This window comes from Dipteris shenzhenensis, chromosome 2, assembly GCF_047967505.1.
Source record: "Dipteris shenzhenensis isolate YYH24624 ecotype China chromosome 2, Dip_SZ_1.0, whole genome shotgun sequence".
NCBI classification, from domain to species: domain Eukaryota; kingdom Viridiplantae; phylum Streptophyta; class Polypodiopsida; order Gleicheniales; family Dipteridaceae; genus Dipteris; species Dipteris shenzhenensis.
In genome coordinates this window covers 40,941,803-40,969,431 of record NC_141597.1, presented here as the reverse complement: position 1 = coordinate 40,969,431, position 27,629 = coordinate 40,941,803, and the positions used below count along the sequence as shown (strand labels likewise).

Genomic DNA, 27,629 nt, shown 5'->3' with positions numbered 1-27,629 from the left:
GCATCCCTATTTCACTCCTATTGTACTTTCGACCTAGTCTACAGGCCTCCAGGTTCACGTATTCTCGCTTTGACAGACTCATACAGACTCATCACCCGCCAAATCATATCAGCTGGAATCTGCATCTTCTGTAGTGGTCTGATCATACGAGCTTGTGGGATGGTATCGAAGGCCTTTCAAAAGTCTACAAAATAGGCGTAGACTTTTTGGGATCATGATCGGGCCTGCGTAGAGTGAAGATATGATTTAGAGTGGAATGCCGTCTCCTAAAACCAGCTTGCCCGGATGCTTGCTGCGCATGCATCTGTGTAGGAGCTGATCTCTCTCTCTAGTACCGACCTATAGTCTTGGCCAGCTTGTAATCAATCATGAGAGTGCAGTAGTTTCCCGTATCCATGGGATCCTATGCTTTGTGGATTGGTACTCCATGTAGGAGGGAAACGGTGACATGCCTTATGATTGAACATCTGTGCTAAGATTGGGGCCAGGACCTCCTGTCCATGGGCGAATTGCTCAATCCGTAGACTCATTGTCCTTGGCTCTCCGATTGTGGAGCCAGCGTAGTGCGACTCTCACATTCTGTCGGGTGAATGGGATGTAGGTGGTGGGCCGGGGAAGAGCGGACATGTTGGGTGGTATCTGAGACGGGACATTGTCGAGGGATGTGGCATAGATATGCCACTCCTCTAGATCTGTGATGGGTATAGGTGGCGTCCCCTCGGATAAGAGTCCCCATGTAAAAGTGGGTCACCTCCACGAAATGATCGGATCACCTCATCCATCCTATGTGAGGAAAGCCCACCTCCCGTATGAGGCAGGATCTCATCTCCCAGTCAAACCAATGATTCTATGGCATCTTCCCAGCTAGGGGGTGAACTGTAGATCTTCGTGGGGAATGATCTAGCAGCGGCATCATGGGTCACTGATATTAGTGCATCTGAGGTAAGAGCGAGGTATACATCATCTCTCAAGGAAGTTGCTAACCCTTGGGACATGTGGCTTATATAAACTGCATCAAGAGCATGAGCGAAATGTATCCGGGCAGGTGGTTCTCATACTATATATGGCAATGTTGATGCTAAATGATAGGTATGGGTGCTCGGCACCAAGAGGGGGGGGAGGGACTATGAAGTCCTGTACTCGTGTCACAGAGTTCAGAGAGCCCATGAAGTAGTCCACGGTGCTCATGTGGGAACATGTAAGCCCTCCAGACCTCGGCCATCGCTGCAGACCATTATATATGATCAGGTCGTGTGTGGCTCCCATATCCAATAAATCCCTGTCACATGTGCTGCATCCTCTGAGATGTCTTTATATCCCGAGCTCTGCTGGGTCTACCTCTGGCACTTGGAGGGGGGCTGGCTCAAAATCAACCAGCTCGACCTGTCTATCCCTTGTGCTTGCATTAAAATCACCAAGGAGGAGTACCTTTCCCTGCCTGGAAAACTCCACTATGTCCTCATAGATTGTCTCATAGGGCTATGACCATCTGTCGTGACCTCGCGTGCATAAGATGATGTGTTTGGGGGAAAATAGCACACTGCAATAAAGAGCGGGTGTGTGTCAAGTGGCTGGACATCGTACCCACATTTGTAGTGTGTGCTCCTCCTTCCGTATCACAGCTATAAGTGGCCTCAGATGTGATCTAAATAGGACTGCTACCCCTCTAGAGCCTGGTATCGCACTGTCTGTCCTCGTCTCCTGTCCAAAGGCTGACTCCTATGTATCCTGTGGCTGTGGATAGTCCTGTTTCAGGAATCTCATGTGTTTCAGTGTAGAATATAATCTCTCTACCAGTGTAGTTCTTTGAGAAGCTCCTTGGATCTGACCATAGGGTGCCATTACAATTCTATACCGCTATCTTCAATATAAGGCACCGTCATGCACTATCCCCACCTGTATCCTCTCCTTTGTCTTTCCTCTCTCAGATTATGACTTTTCCATCTCTATAGACAGCCCATTTGCCTTCCTCTTCTTTCTGATGCTCCTGTTGCAAGAGTGTAAGATCATCATCAGGTATGTCCTGGTCCCTTTCAGTGTGGCTCTCATACTCATAAAAGTGGATCTATTCTCCTTGGTCATGAGCGTCTTTGCATCGACCATCGGGTTATTGCCCACTGCCAAGCCTCTTACCAGCACATTAAGGGCTTTATTGCTTCGTCTTTTCTTTGGGGTTCATGCACCTTTCTTGACCACTTCTTTCTGTTCTAGATTTTTCTTCCTCCTGTTATTTGTTGTGTGAATTCTGTGTGCGTGCCCTGCATATTGGCTTGTATTGCAGCCATCTCCTTCCTGAAAGTTTCATTTGCCGATTTGAGCTCCTCCAATGCTTTCGTTGTTGTCTCTTCTTCTTGTGCCTTGAGGGAGTTGACCTGCTCCTTCATGGTATTCAACTCGTCATTTAAGGGTGGCTGGATTTCACCTTCCTCCCATTGCATGCATGCCTTCAATGCTTCATTCTCAGCTTTGAGGGTGGAAATTTGTCCTTTTAAATCCTTTATGAGTGAGGCATGGTAGATAGCTTTTTCTTCAAATACCCGAGCCATTTGTTTCAGCTGAGTATTTCACTCTGCTTGCATTTCCTCTTTCCATTTGTTGAGATCCTTCTGCATGTAGTCTCTTAACTTGTGCATATTCCCATCTCCCTTGGTTTCTCTGATCCTTTTCTGTAGTGACTCAATCTCGGTATCTTGTATTTTGATAATGTCTGTGGCTGCTCATATACAAGCCTTGGCATTGTATCATCGACCTTCTGGATATTTGGGCCAATGGCACTATATTTTTTCTGTTTCTCCCCATGTGTTTTCGTATCCGGTGAGTTATCCATCTTCATACTTGAATCCCACAATTTTTACTGTTGTATGTGAGAGAACTTTGTTAAAATTGAAGCTGAAGCTGACTTCATTGAACTTACATCTTTGATAGGCCCTTAGAGAGCTCTAGCTTGCAATGTACCTTCTTTCTTTGCTTTCTTGACTGATCTGCTTTACGTGTTTGTTGTTTGCAGGTGTGAAGGGCAGGATGATATGATTTTTAGCTCTGATAATAGCTCTTAGATGTTCTAGGACTGTCTATGAGACTGATACCTGTCTGACTTGCTTATGTGCCATATCCAAGATTTTACATTGCTGCCCCAAAACCTCCCTTAGGGCTCCCTCAAATATGATCCTAGCTGTTTGGCTGGTTGACCAAAATAGTCTTGAAGGTTGTTGAATGAAATGGTCTTGAAGGTTGTTGAATGGAATAGCTGTTAGAAAACAGAGGTGGAGGTTGCTTGCTACAGTCAACACTCCCCGCAGGCGAGAGGTTATGAAAACGTTTGTCCAGAAATCACATAGGGCTATTCCAAATCTTACTTCTTTCCTTAATGTGTACACAATTGCATATAGAGAGAGATGGACACAGACTAGATCTTTGAACAGTGCAACAGTAGAGTCTAGAACCTTAGATCATGTGGACAAAACCTGAGACAAAAGGATATGTTGAGTGTGCCACCATCCAGCTGCCTACATGTGGGCCCATGACCACTCATAACTGTCATCTGGCACCTTCCAATCTCCATCAGCCTGCTTTCCTAGATCTTTAGTGGGCTGCTTCGTGATGTACTTCTAGACACATCTTGTTGCTTCTCTTCCTGATGAAGACCTGCAGGCTCATTGCACACAAATGTTGATCCTGTAAACTCTATATGTGCAGTGTACAGCTCTTCACCCTGTAGGTGATCTGCAGGCTGTACTGCAGGCTGTACTGCCTGATTCTGGGCCTCTCTGCTGCCCTGTAGACAGTCTGTATTTTAGTTACTATTGCATGTGTCTCTGGACGTCCGTGCTGCTGTATGTGCAGCCCAATTTGAGGCACCGGAAGATCAAACCATTGATTGAATGATCTTTCCCTGGAGGGGCCTTTGTATAGGGATTAAGCCCCCAAAACGGCCGAAAGCAGGTCTTGACCCTGCAGACAACAGATGTCTACAGAGTGGAAGACAGCAGCACCTCAGGCTTCTACAGACAATCAGGTTAGATTGGCAGCACCAGAAACAGGTTCGGATGTGTATGTTTGCCATGTGGCATCCAAACACAGCATTTGGGGTGGGGTGCATTTAAGTCTGCGGACAGGTCGGGCAAGTTGGCCGACCTGTCCGCAGACTTAAATGCACCCCACCCCAAATGCTGTGTTTGGATGCCACATGGCAAACATACACATCCGAACCTGTTTCTGGTGCTGCCAATCTAACCTGATTGTCTGTAGAAGCCTGAGGTGCTGCTGTCTTCCACTCTGTAGACATCTGTTGTCTGCAGGGTCAAGACCTGCTTTGGCCAGTCTGCAGACTTGCCCGACCTGTCCGCAGACTTAAATGCACCCCACCCCAAATGCTGTGTTTGGATGCCACATGGCAAACATACACATCCGAACCTGTTTCTGGTGCTGCCAATCTAACCTGATTGTCTGTAGAAGCCTGAGGTGCTGCTGTCTTCCACTCTGTAGACATCTGTTGTCTGCAGGGTCAAGACCTGCTTTCATGCCGCCTATGCTGGTGTCCATGGGCCTGGTACCTGTCCCATCTGTGGGCCCTTCTGCCCCAAGCATCTGCTGCACCTCTTGCAATACAGACTTCTGTTTGGTCCCTACTGCCTGTCCTGCACCTTCCCCATGTCCTCCTCATTTGGGGGCTCACAGGTTGGGAGTTGACCATGATAATCCCAACAACGGCATCAATACTGTGTTTCTTGCTGATGTATATAAGCTCGAGAATGGAGACGTGTGTGCTCTTCAATTTCTACTTCATATTGGAGTTCATATCTTGTACTTTTGAGTCAGGACAGCTATCGTTTTTCCCTTGTATGTGATCATATGGTATAAGGTGTGAGATCTCTAAGATGTATAGCTAGTGGCTGTACAGGAATATGCGATTGTACTAGTTGTTGGACTGGAGTATGTCATTGTATTTCAATTGGATTGTGTTTCAGGAAAGCCACGTGATAATCTGAACGGATCTTTTATGTACTTATTTTGGTACTGAATTCTTTTCCAGAGAGTCGATCAAGAACGGGCTTTGACTGACAGTCAGCGTGATGAGTTTGAGGACATGCTACGAGCATTAACATTGGAAAGAGGCCTTATCAAGGAGGCAATGGGGTTTGCCCTTGACAATGCTGAGGCTGCTGGAGAGGTATTGAATTGGCAATTTCTAAGGGATTTGATTGCTGTTATTGAAATTGGTTCATAATTTCCTCTACAACTAGTCTGCATGAAGCTGCTTATAAACACTCTTCTTAGAATGTAGTCCGATTGTGTATTCCCCTAGTGGTAACACAAACTTCTGAAGTCTGTCTTGCTGTAGCTGCTTGTTGCGAAAAGGGAATGGCTTGACAGTGAACAATGTTAAAGTTTATTTGGTGAATATTATTGCACAATTTCTACCTCATGTTGTGAGCATGAAAGATGAAGCTACACTATTTACAAGTACAGCAGCTCGTCTCCATATCAGTGTTTAGACTTCACAAGCAGTTGTAGCTTGAATGAAGAGAATTTGGACTACTTTTTGATTAGCTATGATGCAACAATCTCCTGTGAGAGTGGAGTGCAGTTGAGAAGCATGCATCAGAGAGAGAGTATAGAGGCTTGGCAAGACAGCCCCCCTACAGCCAAACACAGTCTATCCTCACCTGAGTAAGGTCCGTCACACGCTCAAAGGAGCCCTCACTCACTGTGAGATGCATATTGTAGGCCATCTTCTGGTGGTTCTAGTGATGCCCTATAGGCCATGGTATGTGCCTTGTAGGCATACGTGTAGGCACTTGTAGTGTTAGTGCCTTTTAGGCCACATAGGACAATTAGTCCTATGTGACACCTAGGACACTTAGTCCTAGGTCTAGGTACAAGTACCTTGTACTTAGATTTTTTCATTATCTAAGTTTGATGTGACAGCTGAACTATCGTACGACTCTTTGCTACCTGCACTCTCTCTCTCTTTTGCGATCGTCCCTTCAGTGGTATCAGAGCAAGGTTTGACTCGTCTTTCTGTCCCAAGACTCCCTATTGTATCTATCCGTACTGGTTTCCTGCGCCGTACTAGAGTCACCGTACCTACGCCGCCGTACAATTGTACGTATTTGCGTTGCCATACAACTGTCACCGTACCTGCGCCAATCTACGTATCTTTTGCGCCACCATCCGTACTTGTGTCGTACAGGTCCGTACGCAGTGTACCGGTCTCTGTACTCGCATTTCGTAGTTCACAGCATTGGCAGGCAGTGAAGCGAGTCTTCAGATATCTCAGAGGCACTCAGGATTTAGCCCTCTTCTATGGTGATTAGGGTTCACTTACCATGCATGCTTACATGGATAGTGATTGGGCAGGATATTCCGACACCAGAGTGTCACATACTGGCAATTGTTTTTTGCTTGGCAATTCATGTATCTCTTGGCTCAGCAAGAAGCAACCAACAGTTGCCACGTCTAGCTGTGAGGCTGAGTACAGGGAAGCTTTCACTGCTACATTAGAGTGTGTTTGGCTTCGACAGTTACTTACAGATCTTGGTATTTGCCAGACATCCTCCACTATTGTCTACACTGACAGCCAGAGTGCTTTGGCCATTGTGCGTAACCCAGTGTTTCATGCGCGTACCAAGCATATTGAAGTTCACTATCATTATGTTCGGGAGCGGTTGTCAGCAGGAGACATAGAGTTGTCCTATCTTCCCACAGAGGACAACATAGCAGATATATTTACAAAGGCACTTCCTCGTCCCAAGTTCGAAGTCTTCCGACAGGCTTTACACTTGGTTCCCTTTTTTACATGATCTGACATCCCGTGTACATTCATAGGTGGCTATATCCTTTTGGATGAACATGTGCCACCATGACCAGAAACTACCAGGTATTCTGAGACGTTTCCAGAGTACTTCAGCCCATCCCATGGAGGGGGGTTTGTAGGCCATCTTCTGGTCTCATCGTGAAGATCGGGTCGGAGAAGATGACCCCCAAGTAAGTGTATGAGAATACGATCTCAACTGGTGACCCACCGAAAGTAAACTGCTTCCGTTGCATGATTGCTCGAGAGGTGTTAAAGATCATGACCTTGGTCTTGCCAAGGTTGACCTCCAAATCATGGGATAGACAAAAAGCCTGCAGTGCATCCAGGTGTCGTTGGAGTCCCTTTGGTGTGGACGACAAGAGTGCCACGTCATCTGCATAAAGAAGAATCCTGATGATGATCCCGGCAAGTGAGCAACCAGTCCCTCCGAATGCCCCCATGAAAGTCTCTAGCTCATCGATGTAGAGGCCAAAGAGGGTTGGTGATAAGGGACAACCCTGTTTGACCCCTATGGTACTCAAGATCTCATTTGTCCAACCTGCGCTTGTTCGAACTCGGCTTGAGACTCTCTCATAAAGTGCCATGACTGCCCAGATGATCTCCTGATTAAATCCCGGTGTTTGTAGGCGTGTGATGAGACGAGCTCGAGATATTGTGTCAAAGGCTTTGCGGAAATCCACAAAGCAGCAATATACCCTCTCCTTCCGTGATCTGGCCTCCTCAATGACACTCCTGAGTGTGAGTATGTGATTTATAATCCCATGGTCTCGCCTGAAACCAGCGTGACCCTCTGCTCTGAGCCCTCTCATCTCTGCGAACAGGTTGACTGACGCATCCAATACAGCTGCATAGATCTTGGACATCACATGTCCAATCATGATAGTCCTGTAGTTACTCGGGTCCATGGGATCCCTTGCCTTGTGGATGGGGATGATGGTGTTGAGTGTCCAAGTGTGGGGGAAGCCAAGGCAAACAACGTCATTGAATAGCTTTGCTAGGATCGGGGCTAAAGTGTTGATCCCATATGCGATAAACTCAGCGCATAGCCCCTCGTGATCCTTAGCTTGGTCATTGTGCAGTTTCAATGTTGCGTCCTTGACCCCCTCTCTGGTGAACGTGCAAGTGGTGGGGCGAGGTGTGTATGAGATCTGGAGTGGGCTGGTGTGGGACATGATAAAGATGGTGTGCATATGTGTGCCAGACTCTTGTGTCGGTGAGGGGTGATGGAGACCTACGCTTAAGGAATCTCCGCAAAAAATCCTTAGAGTTGCTGCTGTATAAGATGTTCAGCAGCTCCTCATTTCGACGAAGAAATGCCTGCTTCTTTCGATGTACGAGACGTCAGTACTTGCGTACCATGTCTGGTGTGTTCGGAAGGTGACATCTAGTTTCAAGTCAGAGCTGTCGGCGCTAAGCCTTGCACTCATCGTACCAGTTGTTGCAGGGTACAGAACCAAGAGGTGGTGGTTTAGTGGACCGTGTGGTGTGGGGAAAGATTTGGAGGGCAGCCTTGTGGAGTGTGCGACTAATCAGGGCAGCACGGTCCTCCATGAGTGGTATGTGATTGATGTAGGTTAGGAGTCTGTTTAGGCGTCGAGAGTAGGTTGGGGAGAGGTTGTGATCAAAGTGTATGTCGTGGTAGGTGTCGTGCTTCCTATGTGGTGTGTGTGGTGTGGCTAAGCGTGGGGTGGCGATAGTGAAGAATAGGTATGTGTGATTAGCTCTTGGAGGGAGTGGTACTACAGTGAAGTTGGTGATACATGAAGTGAAGGTAGGGGATCCCATGATGCAATCTACTACACTAGTGCCCCCCCTATGTGGGAAGCAAGTAAAACCACCTGAGGAGAGCCATAGGTTAAGCCCGTTGTAGATGATGACATCATGCATCCTGCCCAGATCAAGGAGCGCATATCCATATGGTGTAACAGGCCCGTGTCGGTCCGATGAGGTCTTAGTCATACATGCTCCGTCTAGGTCCATGTCTGGTAGCATGATAGGGTCGTCTCGGAAGTCTAGGAGTGGTGCCTGGCGCGTGCTTGTCCTGGCGTTGAAGTTCCCAACAAGGAGAACTTTCCCGCGGGTTGAAAGGTCTGGGATATCCTGATGTAAGGGTGCATATGGCGATGTTTCACCCTCCTCTCGTGCCACTCTGGTGAAGTGGGATGTGTCTGGCAGGAAGTAGCATATTGCTATGAAAAGATCATGGGTGTCTGTGCGTCGGATTCGGATCCACATGAATCGGGAGTGTGTGTCCTTCCTCTCAATGGAGATGGCTCCAGCGAGGGAAGACTTGTACAATATTGCGACCCCGCTTGATCCTCGGACTCCTCCTGTATCCCTTGTCTCATCCTTGAAGGCTGACTCCCATGTGTAGCCACTGACTATCGGTAGTGGACGCTCTGGGCTCTAGTGTGTCTCCGTGTAAAAGACTATGTCTCGTCCTGTATAAGACTTCGAGAAGTTCCTTGGGTTCGACCATAAGGTACCATTACAGTTCCAAATGGTGCAGGCTAGGGTCTCGGAAACCTCGTCCCCCTAGGGGTTACGGGTGGGAGTCCGATGGGTGTCGGTCAACAACCTACCATCTCGGACCACGGCCCATTTTTCCTCCTTACGGGCAACATCCCGCTACTGCAGAAGAACTCGTCGCTCCTCAATCTGTAGTGGTGTCAAATCCGCGTCCATGGACAGGGTGGGATGCTCTTGTAGGGCGGCTTGGTGTCGGAGTGTCGCTAGTCGAGCATGTGAATCTCTGAAGCGAATGACTAGGGGTTGCTCTTGGTTGGGGTCTCTCCCAACACGCCATGCTCCCTCTATGCCATGGTCGGGGACCCCCATGGTGGTGGTCACAAAGGTGATCCCTCGTATCCGGATGTTGAGGGCCTTCGAAGCCCCTTGTTGCTGCTCCTGTATGGCGGCTGAAATGATTGCCTTTGAGGGCTCCCGTTTCGCCACGTCCACCCATCTAGTCATCTTTGCTATAGCCGACTGTATCGCACTGGAACCGATACTTGTCAGACCATGCATCTGTCTTCACAAGAATGTGGTATAGTTTTGTATTTCCCCTAGTGGTGGCCTTGTTGATGATTGAGTCTTCCCTTCATCTCCAAGAGTCATGATAGGAAGTGAGTGACACATTTGTGAATGTATAGGTCCAGTGCGTGACTAAATGGGATGTGAATGCTTGCGGACATATGCTCATGCGATGGTTAATATTCACAGTGTTTGGAAGTTTGGTGAGATTTGGAAGTGCTTTGCTAGGTTTTACTATGTATGATAGAGTTGGGAGCCACTTTGTTGAAAAGACATGTTTTTTGATGTGATAGTTTTGGTCTATTCAAAGTCAAATACAACTCAGCTCATTTCAGTGAATGTGATTTCGATATCATGTTGCTATGCCTGGCAGGTTGTGGAGGTGCTCACTGAATCTTTGACATTAAAGGAAACTCCAATCCCCACTAAAGTGGCCAGACTTATGCTAGTTTCTGATATCCTTCACAATAGCAGTGCACCGGTGAAAAATTCATCAGCATATCGCACAAAGTTCGAGGCTTCTCTTCCGGATGTTATGGAAAGTTTCAATGAGCTTTACAGGAGCATCACTGGCCGTATAACGGCAGAAGCATTGAAGGTATTATCTTTTGAAATTGTCTTCGACTCCTCTTTCGCTTTGATTGGCAGCAAGTTGTCTCATCTTATCTTGAGACCAGTATATCATAGTGTGTGTCTGCATTTATTGAAAATTTCCATATGCATTTCTCTTGTTTACACCTATTCAAGTGATCAATTGCTTTTAGTCTGTACCCTTTGTGCGCAAATAATGGGTGTGTCAAATCTGGCATGCCATATGTATGTATATGTGTGGAATGGCCAAATTCGTGAGAGCCTTGTTTGGACAAGACCTAGAAACATATGCTACTAAATAGGCATATCTAATCCGACTGTAATCTTTAGCAGCATTTATTTCAGGTTTTGTTGGGAAATACTCTGACGATCCAGATTAAAACATCTGGCATGCTGAATTTGACATACTTAGCAAAGTCTGAAATGGGCTGGCATGCAAGCAAAATGATCTCTTTTCTGAGTGGGACTTATTCTCCCACAGGATCTTATTGATGATCCACTCCTCTGGCCCTGATCCTGACATGGCCATCATGCAGACAGCTGGAGGCTGTCCCATGTCACAAACCATGCTATCTTATGAGTTCTATGTAGGGTAGTCTTTTGCTTATGCGGTTTCTTTAGTGCAGAAGATATTTTACTTGTAGTAAGGGGGCTCTTGCTCCTTTTATACTTTTACCTTTCGTAATTAACATATCGAATCCCTAATTTCTGAGAAAAACAAGATTACAGTCTGTATATTTACATCTCTTGTTATTCCAGTATAGATCGACACTCATATTTGGGGTGATTTGTTGCAGGAGCGCGTTCTAAAAGTGCTTCAAGTTTGGTCAGATTGGTTTTTGTTTTCTGATGCCTATGTCAATGGGCTGAGAGCTACTTTTCTGCGTTCTGGAAACTCAGGTGTCCCTCCATTCCACTTGATCTTTGGAGATGCGCCTCTTGTGAAGGATATAAGTACTGTGGATGACTTGGCATCAGAAGGAGTAGAGTCAGGTCAAGATGCTGCATTAGCTATTGGGGAGGGAGCGGCAGCAAGAGAGCTGTCGAGTCTACCTCTTGCAGAACTTGAAAGACGTTGTAGACACAATGGACTGTCTTCTCGTGGGGGCAGAGAAGTGATGGTTGCCCGCCTTCTAAGCCTTGATGAGGCAGAGAAACTGAAGAATCAGGAGCAAGATGATGGACTTCGATCTTTGCAAGCATATAGTGGGACAGAGAGATCCACCAGTTTAAGAGATAATGAGATGTTCAGAGCTGGAGGGGACGGAAGATGGAGCTCTGGGAAGAACTGGGCTGAAGGGGGGATGGGTCTGAAAGAATATGGCCTTGGTGAGAGATTCAGGTCAGATGGAAGTGGGATACATCTTGACACAAGGCAACCTGAGAATGTAGGCCCTGCAGTGTCTTCTTGGTCCCAACATGATGATCGTGAAAAAGAAACCGGAAATAACTTAATGTATAATAAGAATGACCAAATGTCAAAGACAACTTTGGGCCCTCTGGCTCCCACGCTTGCAATTCCACCACCAGAGTTGAAAGCGTTTGGGACAAAATTGATAAAAACTGAGCCCGTTTTGCCTGCATCAAAATGGATGCGAGAAGATGATGATAGTGATGGGGATAAAGCCAAAGGACTGGGGCTGAGCTATTCATCTTCGGAGAGCGAAGATATTTTTGGTGGCTCAGAATCAGGAGGCAGACAGGAATTGTCTGTTGAAAACAGTTCTGCTGCAGCAAATGATGCTAGCATTGATGAGGAGCGGAGGTTGTTATTTATTCCCACAAACTTCGCATTAATGTTAAATTTCTTGTTTTGGGTAATTTTATGATAAACTTACATTACGCATATAATTCTGTCTACAGGCAAAAACTTCGACGGCTAGAGGTAGCTGTCATAGAGTACCGTGAATTGCTGGAGGAGCGCGGAGTCAAAAATCCAGATGAGATTGAACGGAAGGTTTCTGCTCACAGGAAAAAACTCCAGCATGAGTATGGACTTCATGATGCTTTAGGAGATGGGAAAACTGACCTGAGGTTTGAGAAGCATTCGTTACGTTTGATTGGTAAATCCTTAACTTCATTCTTTTACAACTAAGGGACATGGATGGAACATAAACTTTCAACAGGGAGCATAATTAGGAGACATTGAAAGTTGTGTAGCTTTTATTTGTAGCTGACACATTTTCTGGCTTGTGGAAAGAACATCTTCAGAAAGGAAAGACAGACGAGATGATAAAAGGGATTCACTATCTTCAAAGAAGCGTCCACGCAGCGGGAGCCGAAGCGAGAGCCCATACGCAAGGGAGCGATCAAGCAGAGACAGGGAAAAGGAAAAGGGAAGGGAAAAGGAGTCAGACTGGGACAGGGACCGAGACTTGTATCGAGAATGGGATGTCGATAGAGAAAGAGACAGGGAGAGGGATAGGAATAGCAGAGATAGGGATGAGCACGATAGAGAAAGGGACAGAGAGAGGGACAGGGACAGAGACAGGGACAGGGACAGGGACAGGGAGAAGGTTCGAGAGAGGGAGAGAGAGAGAGAGAAAGATCGGGAAAAGAGCCGTCGGCATCTCTAAGATGATGAATATGGTACATGAGATTCATAGTTCATTTTCATTGTGTTCCTGAATACAGAAATCCAAGCAAAATGGTGCTGCTGTTCATCTTCTTCAGAAAGAAGCTCAAAGCTATGTGGGTTCTAATGACAGTTTGAGGGTGGAGTTTGATGTCATGGAAAGTTGCTTTGCATGTAGGTAGCACTATTGGGAGGTTCTCTTTGATGATAGATTATGGAGTCCAAATGGGCTTCTAGGCTCCTATGGACATACATATCCCTGATGTAGTTGGCTGGGAGGCAAATTTGGATACACATATTATCGGCGTTGTGGACCTTGAAGGACAGGTAATTCAAGTTTTTATACATATGCAGGATGCTGCCTTCTCTCTCTCTCTCTCTCTCTCTCTCTCTCTCTCTCTCTGCCTTTTTTATTGATTATAAATGCTTTATACAGTTTAGGGATCAGCTGTTTAAGCTTACAAGGATGCTTATGTCATTTTTTGGTAAATAGAACAGCATATTCAAGCTGCTGAGGAGCATCCATTATTCTACAGGCTATGGAAGATGTGCCTTTGAGAAATCAGACGGCACTTCAAGATGCTATCTTCAAGACAAGTTGAGAGAGAGGTTGATATTGCCTTAGTTGAGTGGTTTACATAACCTTCAAGAGACGAAAGTATGATTGCGTAAAGAGATTGATGCTCTAATGCATGATGAGATGTCTTTTGGTGGGATGCGTATTTGCGTGTAAAACTCCAAGCTTTTCAGTGGATGACAATCACTGGTAAAATCACACAAGGGAGATAACATAGCTTTCTTTAAACAAAATAACTTGCACACTTGCACATACTCACACCCCTTAAATCCACTCTTGCATATGCACCCCCCGCCAGGTGTTTCTTCGTATTTGCCCCCCTACCATCCTCTCAGGGTCTTATAACCCCATGGGGGGTTTGAACGATGTTGAAGGAGTGGTCTCTCACAAATGAAACGTACCCCATTAGGATTCAAAGTAGCATTTAGGCTCTCTCATTTTGGTTACCATCTGGGTATGTATTTGGGTCCATTTTATAGATTTTGTTTGCTTTTGTAGATCAATAAAATCTCTCTCATACACTGACACACATGCTGGCATGCACGCACACCCATGTGCGCAAATGGGCCCATGGTTAAGTGGGTGATTAGGGCAAGCTATAGTGGAAAACTAAAAAGGCATATAGGAAGCCCACAAAAATAAAGAGAAAAGGGAAAGATTGAAAGGGAAATAATAAGAAACCACAAAAATCAATAAAATCTCTCTCATACACTGACACACATACTGGCATGCACGCACACCCATGTGCGCAAATGGGCCCATGGTTAAGTGGGTGATTAGGGCAAGCTATAGTGGAAAACTAAAAAGGCATATAGGAAGCCCACAAAAATAAAGAGAAAAGGGAAAGATTGAAAGGGAAATAATAAGAAACCACAAAATCAATTAAGTACAAATCAATACATCGATGAAGAATTTGTAATAACTAATGATACATGTGTTTATTGGTGCTACTAATTAAGAGGCTAAGAAAAAAGATGTTAAATGGGTGAAAGAAGTGTAGATTTTTTAGGAGAAATCAAACAAGGAAGTATAAGGAGATTGCTTTAAATAACCAAGTCATAATAATATAAAGGGATGTGTGTGAGAAGTGATGGTGGAGCAAAAATGTGGTGCGTCATTTAAGGGGTTGTAACATAACCTTGGTGTGGCTTAAAACTCACTCAAATCAAAATTGAACCACTAACTATGGTTAGGGAGAAAAACCTAGGGTGACAAAAAAACCTAGGTTATCTAATAGGGAAGAGTAAAAATATTGCTCAAAATAGGAGTTGTAAAGGAGAATAACCCTTGGCAACCATCCTTCACTTGTACTTGCCAATGGTTACACCTTATCTTGTACACCCACTTTGTTGTGTTAGGTTTTGTTCCTAATCCACCAGTTCCCATGTCTTGTTCATCATGATAGAATCTAATTCTGACTTGATGATAGAACTTGATCATACTAAGCCCGTGGCTTGTTTAAGCCCCTAAAGTGCCTTGTGGGGGTTGCATGCTTAGTGTTCCTAATCCACCAGTTCCCATGTCTTGTTCATCATGATAGAATCTAATTCTGACTTGATGATAGAACTTGATCATACTAAGCCCGTGGCTTGTTTAAGCCCCTAAAGTGCCTTGTGGGGGTTGCATGCTTAGTGTTCCTAACTAGGTGTTTGGAAACCAACAAGTTGACACACATACGATTCTTCTTGCAAGTCCCCATTGAGAAAGTTTGTTTTTATATCCAACTAATGTGCTTTCAAACCAAAATGGGTAGCCAATGAAACAACATGTGATGGTGGTCATCTTTCAAGTGGGACAAAGATTTCATCATAATCTATCCCCTTTTGTTGAGAATAGCCCTTGGCAACTGACTTTGCATTGTATCTATAAATCATACCATGATATCTTCTCTTGATCTTGTACACCCACTTTGTCTTAATAGCTTTCTTCCCTAGTCCACCAATTTCGATCTATTATTCTTCATGATAAAATCCAAATTTGATTGCATGCCCCTCATTGAATGATTACTATTTTGACATCATCAAAATTGCTTGGTTCATTTGTATCGTACCATGAACTCATCCAAGCTGAATAATCAAAGTTTGCTCCACATGCGCCTCTTGACTAGCTCGTCCTGTTGGAGAGGGGGGTTGAAAATTTGTCGTCCTATAGAGTAGCATCTAGGGACTGTTCAAGCTTCTTGTGAAGCAACTCTCTCCTCTTTGACAACCTCTTGCACATCTTCATGTGAGACAAGGTGAACATGGAGCTAATTTGGAGCATACAATGTGCATAAGCATGAGCAAGTAGATTACTTGGATCCTCTAGTCGCTATTTTGAAGTGCCTTCAATTCCCAATGGAAGCATGTGCAGGTGGAGTATTTAGATCTTCTATTGGCTACTATGAAGTGCCTTCAACTGCCATTGGAAGCAACCCTTTAAACGTATCCTGAGTCCTTTATCCAACTGAATCATCGAATAATGCGAGCTTTATGCAAAAATCACATGTCCATGACAAAAATCCTTCTTATCGGAGGATTGTTGAGAGGTATGCCTTACTCTCAATGTTGTAGCCAACAAAAATGCCTTATCATCCAACTTGCTTCTCAATTGACTAGGTTTACGTACATAGGCTTGGTCAAAATGTGTGCTGCATATATTATTGTTTCCATCCAAAATTTATGCGACAATCTTTTACTTTTGACCCCTTTGTTTCTTCTTAAAGTTTCCACTTTGTACCTAGACTCATTCTCAACCATAGCAACAAACTGCTTGAAGCACTGAAAAACATTAGATTTTTGTTGTAGGGATATATCCATCAGAATCTAGAAAATCCACGTATGAAGTAGCAAAATACAGATGTTATCCTTGCAGGACCACACATCATCATGTGCGAGCTGCAATTTCCTCTCAACTCTAAGAGATCAGAAAAGGCATCCTTATGCACTTTTCCAACTGTACCAAGCCTCAAAGGGAGTCATAGTTTCCAAGGCCTTGGTTGGGCATTTGTTCAAAATGTGTGTTGTGCACATATCATTGACTCCATCAAAAATTTGTGTGGCGACTACTTCCCTTTGATCAAGCATCTACCCATTTCCACGTCTATTGGTCCTCCCCCCTCCATCCCTCCTTTGGGTTGTATGCATAATTCCTCTCATCTTCAAAAATACATTTCAAGTCCTTTGACATATGTTCCCCCCTCTATCTGTTCTTAAAGTCTTTTTTGTACCTAGAGTCATTCTCAACCATAGCAACAAATTGCTTGAAGCATTGACAGACATGATTCTTTGTGTAGGAGATATACCCATGAGAATTTAAAGAACCTATCCATGAAAGTAACAAAATACTGTCCTCATAGGACCACACACATAGTTGTGTATGAGCTAAAATTTCCTCTCAACTCTAACAAATCTATCTTTGGGAAAGGCCTTCCTATGTATTTTTCCCAATATTCACCCTTCACAGACATGTTGAGCGAGAGTCTCCAAAGATGGCATATTCTATACCATCCCAAGTCTCTACAATAATTGTGAAATGCCATAGTTCACATGTTGATGTCTTGCCTGCCAATTTTAATAGTAAGAAGTAAAAAGTCCCTTAAAAACTAGACCATTACAGTAGAGGTGGGAGAGCAGCCTCCATCCCAAGCCTTTGTAACAAAAAATCATGAGGAAGGAGATAAAATCAATCCCAAACCCTCACTATAGATCACCAAAAAGAAAAAACCCAAACCACTCAGACCTATGGAGAGGGAAAACCCTTTTTTTGGGGGGACATGCCTACTTTTCTCCAGTGCTAAAACCCTTGCTAAGGCCTAAAATGAGGAGCCAATTGATAACTTGAATTGTTGACCTACTTAAGGGGAGAAAATTGAAGGGGAAAATTGGATGTGGAAGAGAATGGACTCACCACAACAGAGCCAAGCACCAATGAAACACTCTTTGAAATCCACCCATGCAGTGAAGGGAGTGACGTGCCCTCAATTATTGAAAACCGAAGTGGAGATGATTGGCTAAATTGACAAAGCAGGTTCAAGATGAGTGACGGATGAGAGACGCTCTAGGGTTGAGCAATAGCGCTATGGGGGGTGTTGAGCTAGTGACTATGTGATAACCCTTTTCTCTACCCTCATCAACAAGCACTTATCATCCTAAACAATGATAGTGCAATGACTTATCCCATAAGAGACACACATAGCAATTCTTCCTAATCCATGGCACATAGATAAAATCCTCCCAACTCCCTTTATAGGGTATGAAGAATTGTTGGCACAAGACACTCTTTTGCCAACTAAAGTAGGTTGCAAACATGCAAATATATCTTCCTAGAGGTAATGTCCCTGGAATCCTCCTGATCAAAGTAGCAAATTACAACTAAATCACACCGCAATGAATCAGGCAACCTAATTACATATTGAAAAGGACCAGTCTTTAGTAACAAAAAGTTGAAGCACTAGCTTGTTTGCATCTAATGCATGGAACCTAAAACTGTCATTCCACCTTCCTTCTTTATCCTCTCTTTCTCCAATTTTTGGTCTTAGATCGAGAGCCATCAAAATAAGGACTATTTATACATTTAGCCAACAAGGCTTGATCCTCATCATGACAACATACATTTTTTTTGTTGTACTAGTTCTTGAAAAGGAAGTGGAAGTGTACAAGCCCTAATAGACAAACTAAGAGAAATAATACTCTGGCAAATGATTTAGGGTTGTAGACATAAGATAACTATTATATTCAATGTTTATCATTTATTATCTAAGATCATAGATCTTAGTCAAATGACTTGAGATTGAATCATTATTTTGTGTCTTCACAGTGTCAAGATGTCTTTTGAAATAAGAGAGCCTGGCGTCATTCCTTGCATGATACATATTCTCCAAGGTATCCCAAGATTTTTTGGAATTGTGGAGGGATGTATGGGGTATGATGAACATCTTAATAACAAGCCAATGATGGCACTGCCCGGGCACCTCTACCATCCCATCTCCATGATCTTGAGTAGGGGCTACAAATGTGACTAGCGTAGCTGGCATCACTTGAACTTGCTACATATCATGGGGTTCACCTCCGTGCTGAGGTATGTTAGAAGCAATGAAGCATCTCCTAAATAGGCATCTTCACCTATAACAAAACCCCATAAACTCCTTGTAATCAATAGATTCTCTACCATAAAACTCCACAGAGAATAATTGGTGCCATCCAATCTACCCTCCTTTTCCAAAACTCCAAAACATCTCCCCAATTTTGATTTTGAGGTGATTCATCTTCAAAGATGAATATACAAATAGTACAAAATTCAGGCTTGTGAAATTTATTGCACCAAGAAAATAACACTTTTCTCTAAGCCAATGCTTGGCTAGGAAAATGTAGCCTAAATTATTAATTTTAAACTAAAAAAGTGGAGTATCTGAATAAACCAAGAACATTGTTGCACTCCTTTGTACTGGACACAAAATACCAAAAATTATATGCTAGATAAAGCTTGAAAGCTTGACTAAAAATAAGGGTTTATGAACTTTGCTAAGGCATCTTTGCACAACCCCAATGCAAAATCAAATCTACCCGAAAAATGCACTATTCGCAAAGCATTTCTTGAAACAAAACATCCAAATTACAACTCTAAGAAAATACAACTATTTTGAAGCTAGGAAGGCCTTTACAAAAGTGAAAAGTGCTTTAAAATGAGCCTCCAATAGGCCACGCTTAGTTTGAACAGCTCCAAATGTTTACACATACCGAAAGATTGCAAAAACTACAAAAATCCCTCCAATAGTAGATAGGTTCTCAAAAGGCCTTACTATACAACGCCAAAACTGATGGAGAGATTTTGCATACTAGATTCAATGCCAAAACTGATAAGAATAACTTAGAACCTACAAGAGCACCTCTAAAACAATTAGGGAACTTCTAAAATAATAACAAAAGTGGTTGTAAGATTGCTCTAAATGTGCGCCACAAGAAGCACAAACTTCGTACAAAAGGTGGAATGTGGTAGTTATTTTGAAATCGCTTGGTTGAACATATTTGAGGTGTTTTCCCGTGATTTAACTCCCTCCCAAGATACAAATGAACTGTGGGAGGACATAGGTAGGCTTTAATGCCAAATGTGAGAATTGGAGAAGGTGGAGAGAGAAAAATTGTTGAGCTCTAGTGTGCTGACATTGCAAGAATGAAAGCACAAGGGGATCTCAACATGAAAAAATCCTTAAACCCTAGGTAAAGCCTTGTGCGACTTAAAACTTACTAAAACCTAAACTCATCCACTAACTATCGTTAGGGGAAAGAACCTTAAAAGGAAAAAGTCCCCCTAACCCTCCTAACAAGTTGATGCATTGGCCACTATCTTAAATATTACAATATTCCCAACAATGTGCAAGTAGAATCGATATGTGAGTGTAAAGAAGAAGATAGAGAAAACATTTAACACTGTAAGAGACACTTAATGAGTCAAGAACTAGGTGCTTCTTGGGGCTAGGAGAGAGAGAGAGAGAGAGAGAGTAGGTGATAAGAGTATGATAAATAAAAATTTTGCTAGGGGGAAGGGGCATGAGTTTAGCGCCAAGGGCAAGGGCATCGCAAATGAAAACAAGATCTAAAATAATCAAGTGGAAGTAGTTGCAAAGATTGGTATAAGAAGTTTTACTGCAAAAGAGAAGGAACCTAATAGTTTGGATTTGGCTTCTAGAAAATAAGTGAGGATTATGAACAAATATGAAGAGGGAGAGGAGAAGAGAGGAGATGAGGAGAGATGGCACACCAAGAAAGCACACCACAAATTTTTGAATTTGTGCGTGTCATCCTTGCACACCACAAATGACTAATTGTACACTCTATTAGTTGGAAATAATGAATACATACATATCCCTTTAGGGTTAGGGTTAGGGTTTCCAACCCTTGTGGCTTTCAGGGCTCTCTATGTTAGTGCTATGCACATTATCAACACATGATGTTGAGATGAATCCTCAACACCTTCCCTCAAGGTCAACATCATGAAGTAGGTCTTCCCGCAAAATCATGATTATGGGGAATGGAAGGACTGAACATTACATTCCATCACACCCCTTTAATATGAATGTCCTTCCTCTGAGTCAAACCGAGAGCTTTTTGTGTTTCTCAAAAGCTCTTTCCCTGATGAATTGCTCTCTAACATCAATGTGCTTTGTCTTGGAGTGATATACTGGATTCTTGGTTAATGCTTGAGCCAATTGATTATTACAATATATTGTTGTTGGCTTTGTCTCATCAAAGTAATCTATTTTTGACAATAGCCTTCTAAGCCATATAGCTTCACATGCACCTTTCATGAGTGCCCTATATTCAGCTTCAGTTTTGATGACAAAGAAACAGGTGCATTTTTCTCTTTGAAAGATTAGAGATGGCCATCTAGATTATTTGCAACTAACCTCTATTTTTGAGGTTGAGAAACCTTTTCTTAGTGATGAAGCAAATAAGATATTGTAAGAACCAGTGATGGGAAAAAAGGTGCTGAATCCTCGAGCAACCTTCCCATGAGTAAGATGAGGGATATTGAGGCCACTCCTAATGGGAGTAAAGGTGCCAATTTCTAAATAACCTTCCTTAACTAGTAGTTTTCAATTGTTTATAGCACTCAACGATGACTTAAGATGCATAGAATGGATGGATGGTGGCTTGACTGATGTAGAGGAAAATTTGGAGGTAAGTGTTAGGAGAATTGGAGTTCCATTTTTAAATATAATTGACCCTTAGTTTATAGAATAGTTTGAAAAAGAATTAGAGTAACTAGATAGAGTTACGAGACATAAGGGAGAGGCTAGTAAGATTCCTTTACCATTTGTCCCATCAAAACAAGGTCCCTCTGTAGTCAAAGAAGCTTTTGTAAGGCAAATTGAAGCTTTTTAAGATAAAGGGAAAAACAAATCATATAATGGTAGGTGATAAATTAAGCACAATATAAAGAACTTACTAAATAATGAGAAGAAATTTGAATGCTTTGCCAAATGGCTTTATTTTTTCTATTGCTTCATCTTTGTTACTTGCTATATAGGTAAAAGGTGATGATCTTGTGGAAAGGTTGAACATGATAAATGAAAGAACTTGGTACTACATTAATCACACAAAAGGTAGAGGAGGCTTGAAGTAGGAATCTTGAATACTTTAAAAGTAAGTCGGTTGACATTGACTTGAATTCAAAGTGGGTCACTTTTCATTTGGCTTTGCCTCTTAGGAAAGTATGGTTGGTGTCAATTATGTTCAAAATAAAATTGTCTATAGAAGAGCTTTGTGGGTGAATTGATTGTTTAATTCATTGATTGAAGCAAGGTAAGCAAGGATTTTTCTATTATCTATGTTCCCCACTAGTATGATTATAAGAAATAACGAGAGGTTTGGTATCGGTTGGGTACTCTCTCTTCGTGCAACTTTGGTCTTATGAGTTCATGTTATAATGGATCGTAAAGTTGCGTGGTTGAATAATCTTAAGCAATTTATTTATGATCTCGCTAGCTTTGTTGAGGATTGTTACTAGCTAGCAATAAATGAAATGTTAGGGTATCTAGGGGAATCTAACACTATATTAGGGAATTTGGGAATTTTCAAATAGTTTGGGACTTCCCAATATGATTAAGATTTGGCCACATGGTCAAATCTAAACCCATTACTTGAAAGTGGAAGCCATCCAAAACACCAGAGTAGGGAATTTTCCCAATTCCCACTTTCAAATAAGGGTTCAAGTTTTGGCTACATGGTCAAGTCTAAACCCCTTACTTAAAGTGGGACTTGGGAGACTCCCAAATTCTCTAATATAGTGTTGGATGGAAATCTTGCCCAGATTCATCTAGAGAAATGAAGTGATTCCTTGATTTAGATGCTTTTATCTTTAAGCTTCAAATAATTAATGCCATTTGTCTAAATGCACGTGATGGTTTCTTACAGCTGACAATAGATACTATATAAGTATTCCAAAAATTATTGAGTAATTGGAGGAGAAACTAGAAATCCATGGGAGATGCAATTGTTTGATGTAGTTTTGCATTGCCACAACTAACATGGATGACAATCATGCCAAAGGGTTATGATGGGATGAATAGAGGAGCAAATCATATAAAAAGAAGATGATTGTTAATCAATACCAGCTAATTGGATGATGGAAATGGATAATATTATCAAGGAATTGCTCAATTGAATGCCTTGAATCTTTTAACTATCTTTAGATTATGGGTTCTGATGTTGTCATTTAAACTTTTGTAGCATTGTGTATTTGTTCCAATAAGCATATCTTTGTTCTTATTAAACTTTCAAAATTATTTTGTAGGTTGTGAGATCGGATCTAGCCAATGGAGGACAATAGATAGTACAAACTACGGATGAGATTCTCACATGGATAAGAAGAAATGCAGATGCATTGTGTTCTATCATTTGCAGTGTAAGTGATTCTGTCATGGCGTTAATTCAACATGTCACCATAGCGGAGGAGGCATGGATGGTCTTGAAAAATCAGTATGAGACCACGAATCAGTTGCAAATTCAAAATCTAGAGACTCAACTCGCAGACGAGAAATTGTCTGAGTTTGAAGCAGGGTGAAGAATCTGCACGATCAGATGACTGCGATTGGCATCACCATCACCAGCGAGAATCTAGCACGAAGGTGCATACCGATTCTCCCACCAAAGTACAATGGTCTTGTTATGGCGCTGAATATGTAGAATAGAAATCTGCCCCTCAACTTTGAGGATTTTAGTGCGATGCTTCTGGAAGAGGAGATGCGTCAAAAGATGAGGACTTTGGCTTTCTCGGCTGGATTAAAGAAAGGTAAGGGTAAGGAATCTAGTAACCCATCTTCTTCTGATGATAAAAAGAGAAAGAAGAAGATCAAGTGCTTCTATTGCAACAAGGCAGGGCACAAGCAGAATGAGTGTCGATAGAAGATTGCAGATGAGAAGAACGGAGTAAAGAAAGAGTCTAGCAACAGCGTGCAGGCAATACCAGTAGAGCTCTTCGTAGAAATTGAGTAGATTTGCACGGAGGCAGTTCATGTACCTGCGGATGAACCTTTGGAATCCAAAGTACACTCAACACAATGCCCAAAAGAGTGTGGGCTTCATTCCATTATGGGGTATTTATACAAGTTGGAGAGCTTCTCTCTCTACATGTAGGAATTGTAACACAAAGTTGTATCACAAAGTTGTAACACAAAGTTGTATCACAAAGTTGTATCACAAAGTTGTAACACATTCTCTTTCTACATGTAGAAGTCATATGTAGAAGTTGTAACACAAAGTTGTATCACAAAGTTGTAACACAAAGTTGTAACACATTCTCTTTCATGTAGAAGTTGTAACACAAAGTTGTAATAACAGATTGTATGTGGAAACTTTGTGGGGTTTGTAGTTTATTCTCAAAGTTTGAAAGATTTCCAAGTCAAGAAAAACTTGAATGATAAATGCATGTTTGTCTTCTTTCTCAAAATTTATGTAGGAGGAAATGTGATGTCCACTTTCATGTGGCATTCAACCTTTAAGGAAGGTGGGTGAGCTTATTGCAAGTCAACAATCATCTGGAGAATCACTTATACTTTTCTATAGAAATAGACAATTGTATTATTAGAAGTCAAACGTCCAAAGAAATTGCAAAATAGATATTAAATGGATATATCCCTCGTGAATATTGTGTATGATCTAGTCAAAGAGATGAAGTCTACATCTTATAAAAATCAATTTCAACTTGTACATATTGAAAATAAGCACTCAATAGCCATGCTTTAAAAGCTTGCTCAATCGTATTGCAAAAGAGAAGTAGTTGCATTGGCTACAAAATTTATTCCGGGGATGGAAGTGATTCTATATTGCAAAAGAGAAGTAGTTGCATTTGCTACACTCCATGAAAGTGATCCAAATTCTATTTGTCACTTTAGAAGACTTGGCAAAGATAAGGTGGTGGTTATCGTATCAAGGATTCTTAGTGCACATGTTGAGCTAAAGCATAAGTGTGTGGATATGGAAATCCTTGGAGATGTTATGCCCTATAATACTTCCAACAAAGCATCTATTGCATGGGACAGATGTTGAGAGATATGGTGCCATGAGCACATGTAGAGCAAAGGTATGAGCAAAGGGTAAGCTGCCACATGGCATGGAGGAGATATCCCACATGTGAGCAAGCAAATGGATATAAGTACCCTCACCTATAAAAGGGAGGTTCATTTGAAGTAATATCAATCAAGCACTTTGCACTATCTCAAGATTCTCTTTATGAGTCCAAGTTAATCTATCTTGGAACCTAATTGACTTGAGATACATGTCATGAGCACTCTCTTCATCATGCTTGCACTTAGGTTGCATCCTCCTTAGATTAGTGCTGTATTAGGATGTTGTCTTAGTGACTAGGAGAGTAGGATCCTCACTTTGTCATGGTATCAGAGCTTAGGTCTAACTCTCCTAGATTAGTTATAGGCACACCTTAGGTGCTCATATTTTTTCTCTTAGATGTAGATTTTAGATTGAGAAAGAGTGATCTTCACTTGAGCTCTTCATTCCATTCATGCTGTCTTGTGAAAGTATTCTTTGAGAGAGAAAGAGGTAGATTATCTTAAAAGTCCTATCCTTATTACAAGCCCACGGACCTCTACAGCAGCTACCTATGCCCACCTTCAACTTAGCTGCAATTCCACACAAGCTTTGACAACCTTTGCTTCACAACCTTCAGATGCAAAGACGACCTAACCAACAGACTATGCATTGAAGCCGAAAACAGGAATCTATCCCTCTTGCATTTTTTAAGCTTAGGCTTTAGAAGGCTGTAGAAGCTAGTTGAAGGTGGTGATGGCAGCGCAATACGCTATAGCACTACAGCCGTCTCCAATGAACGCAAGCTCCAGCGACACTAAGGCCCACAAGCAGCAACCGAAGCTGCAGTCCCCATCCCTCCACAGCTTCCTTCAAGAGACGACGAACCTCTAGTGACCTCCAGCGACCTCCAGCATCGACTCACCAGCCAAAGCAGCGCATGTAGCCTCGAAATCTGCAACAAATATTGCCCGTGACCCGTCGAACCAGCTCATTCAGCAACCATCCTCTGCATCAACGTTTGGCCAGCCTCTCCAGAGCCGACCTTTGCCAGCAACGACTAGCTTCAACAAGAAGAGAGTGCCGAAACTGTTGGGTTGCCTTCTATGCTCTTTGTAGCTCTACTTAGCTCCTCTGCCATCTACGTGCATCAATGACGCTCCCCACAATGCTCACGACAGACTCTAGCCTCAACGACCTGCTTGTAAGCCTCTCAGGCTGTGGTCTTTGCTCGTGATGGAATCGCCACCCTCAGTCATGGATTCCGATTTGCCTTCCTCTCCTCCACGCTCTCGGAAACTCAAATCCTCTGCATCGCCTCCAACCTTTCTTCTCTAAGTCTTCCCAAAAATGCCACGTGGCAGATAAGAAGTGACTAAGGTTATTGAAAGCAGCCAAGGTTAGTTTATGGTTAGGTTGAATTGCATGATTTAGTTGGACCATGGTAAAGTTACTGTAACCTTGGGTTCACCTAGTTGGGTCAAAAGATTGCCACATCAGCATGCACAAGCACAGTCCCTTTGTAAGCACAGTTTCAATTCTGCATGTGAATAGCCAAGCCACATCATCAAAGGCCCTTTTCTTCACAAAAAATTCAACAAGCCATAACTTCCAATCCAAGAAGAATTTGGACATGCTCCAAAAAGGAAAAGTGATCGTCCTTTCGAGCTCTACGCGCCTGTCAGATCAAAATCAATGTATGCAATTAGACACTGCCAATATTGAAAGAATTCAATTGGTAAGACCTTTGCAACGAATGGAAAAGCAACGCATGAATGTAGAAAGCATGCCAAAAGCACAAGTGCATGAGATGACCATAGCATGAAGCATGGCATCCACACATAAAGCATCAAGGCACATGGAAGAACAAAGCATCATGCATGAAGCTACACCAAGCAAAGAAGCAAACGCCATCGTCATCAAGCCATGAGCCAAATGGTGACATCAATGGAATGTATTGAAAAGCAAAAACCTTGCCAACCTTGCCTATGTTTTGTAATCAAACCTGACCACCTGAGAGTAGCTATGAAAGCACCCAGGGGAGGTATTGACATGTAAAAACCACACTTGACCACCTTAAGTAGCAATGTATGCACTAAGGGGAGGTGATGGATTTGTAACTCACATTTGACCACCTTGCAGTAGCCAAAGGATCATGGCACCAAGGGGAGGTGTTGAGAGATATGGTGCCATGAGCACATGTAGAGCAAAGGTATGAGCAAAGGGTAAGCTGCCACATGGCATGGAGGAGATATCCCACATGTGAGCAAGCAAATGGATGTAAGTACCCTCACCTATAAAAGGGAGGTTCATTTGAAGTAATATCAATCAAGCACTTTGCACTATCTCAAGATTCTCTTTATGAGTCCAAGTTAATCTATCTTGGAACCTAATTGACTTGAGATACATGTCATGAGCACTCTCTTCATCATGCTTGCACTTAGGTTGCATCCTCCTTAGATTAGTGTTGTATTAGGATGTTGTCTTAGTGACTAGGAGAGTAGGATCCTCACTTTGTCAACAGAGATGAGACTTATCCAACACATGTCATCAGGAATACAAAGTGCATATCTTTGGATTTTAGAGTGGGAGATATTTTACAAATGTTATCATTTGCAAATAAGAATGTAGCAAAAGGTCAAGTCTTGGGATTTAAACAAGTGGAACACTGGACATTTGTGCAGATGAGAATTCAAAAAGTTACTGATGATGGTATGGATGATAACTCAATGTCATTGGATGGTCCCTACTATGAGGTAGGTAAGGATTTGAGATGGAGCATGCAATTTTTAAAGATTGGAAAGACTCGGCATGTGGTTTTTAATGATAAACATAATGTATACTACAACATCAAAGAATTGAAAGAATATGCCAATGTACCAAGTTCTATTCCTTCAGAGATGGATGATTCCAATGCACTCAACTATAGCACTGACATCTTATCAAAAGTCGATGAGTTCATTGGTACCGAGAAAGAAAAATATTTCACAAGTGATGCCTTATGGGTGGATG

The 27,629-nt window shown here is 42.6% G+C and overlaps 1 protein-coding gene across 3 annotated transcripts in view; it reads left to right on the top strand.

Moving 5' to 3' along the window:
* The window catches only part of LOC147904763 (protein RRC1-like), a 46,107-nt gene extending 32,055 nt beyond the window's left edge, over positions 1 to 14,052 (top strand). The window contains exons 14-19 of one of the 3 annotated variants that reach the window (XM_087388242.1): positions 5,033 to 5,170; positions 10,224 to 10,448; positions 11,239 to 12,206; positions 12,305 to 12,504; positions 12,653 to 13,343; positions 13,553 to 14,052. In XM_087388242.1, the coding sequence (XP_087244368.1) occupies positions 5,033 to 5,170; positions 10,224 to 10,448; positions 11,239 to 12,206; positions 12,305 to 12,504; positions 12,653 to 13,017 (1,896 nt within the window). In that variant the 3' untranslated portion in view covers positions 13,018 to 13,343; positions 13,553 to 14,052. Of the gene's footprint in view, positions 1 to 5,032; positions 5,171 to 10,223; positions 10,449 to 11,238; positions 12,207 to 12,304; positions 12,512 to 12,641; positions 13,344 to 13,552 lie in introns of all 3 variants that reach the window. The other 2 variants (XM_087388262.1, XM_087388251.1) reach the window with 2 other exon arrangements.
* The last annotated feature ends 13,577 nt before the right edge of the window (positions 14,053 to 27,629 follow it).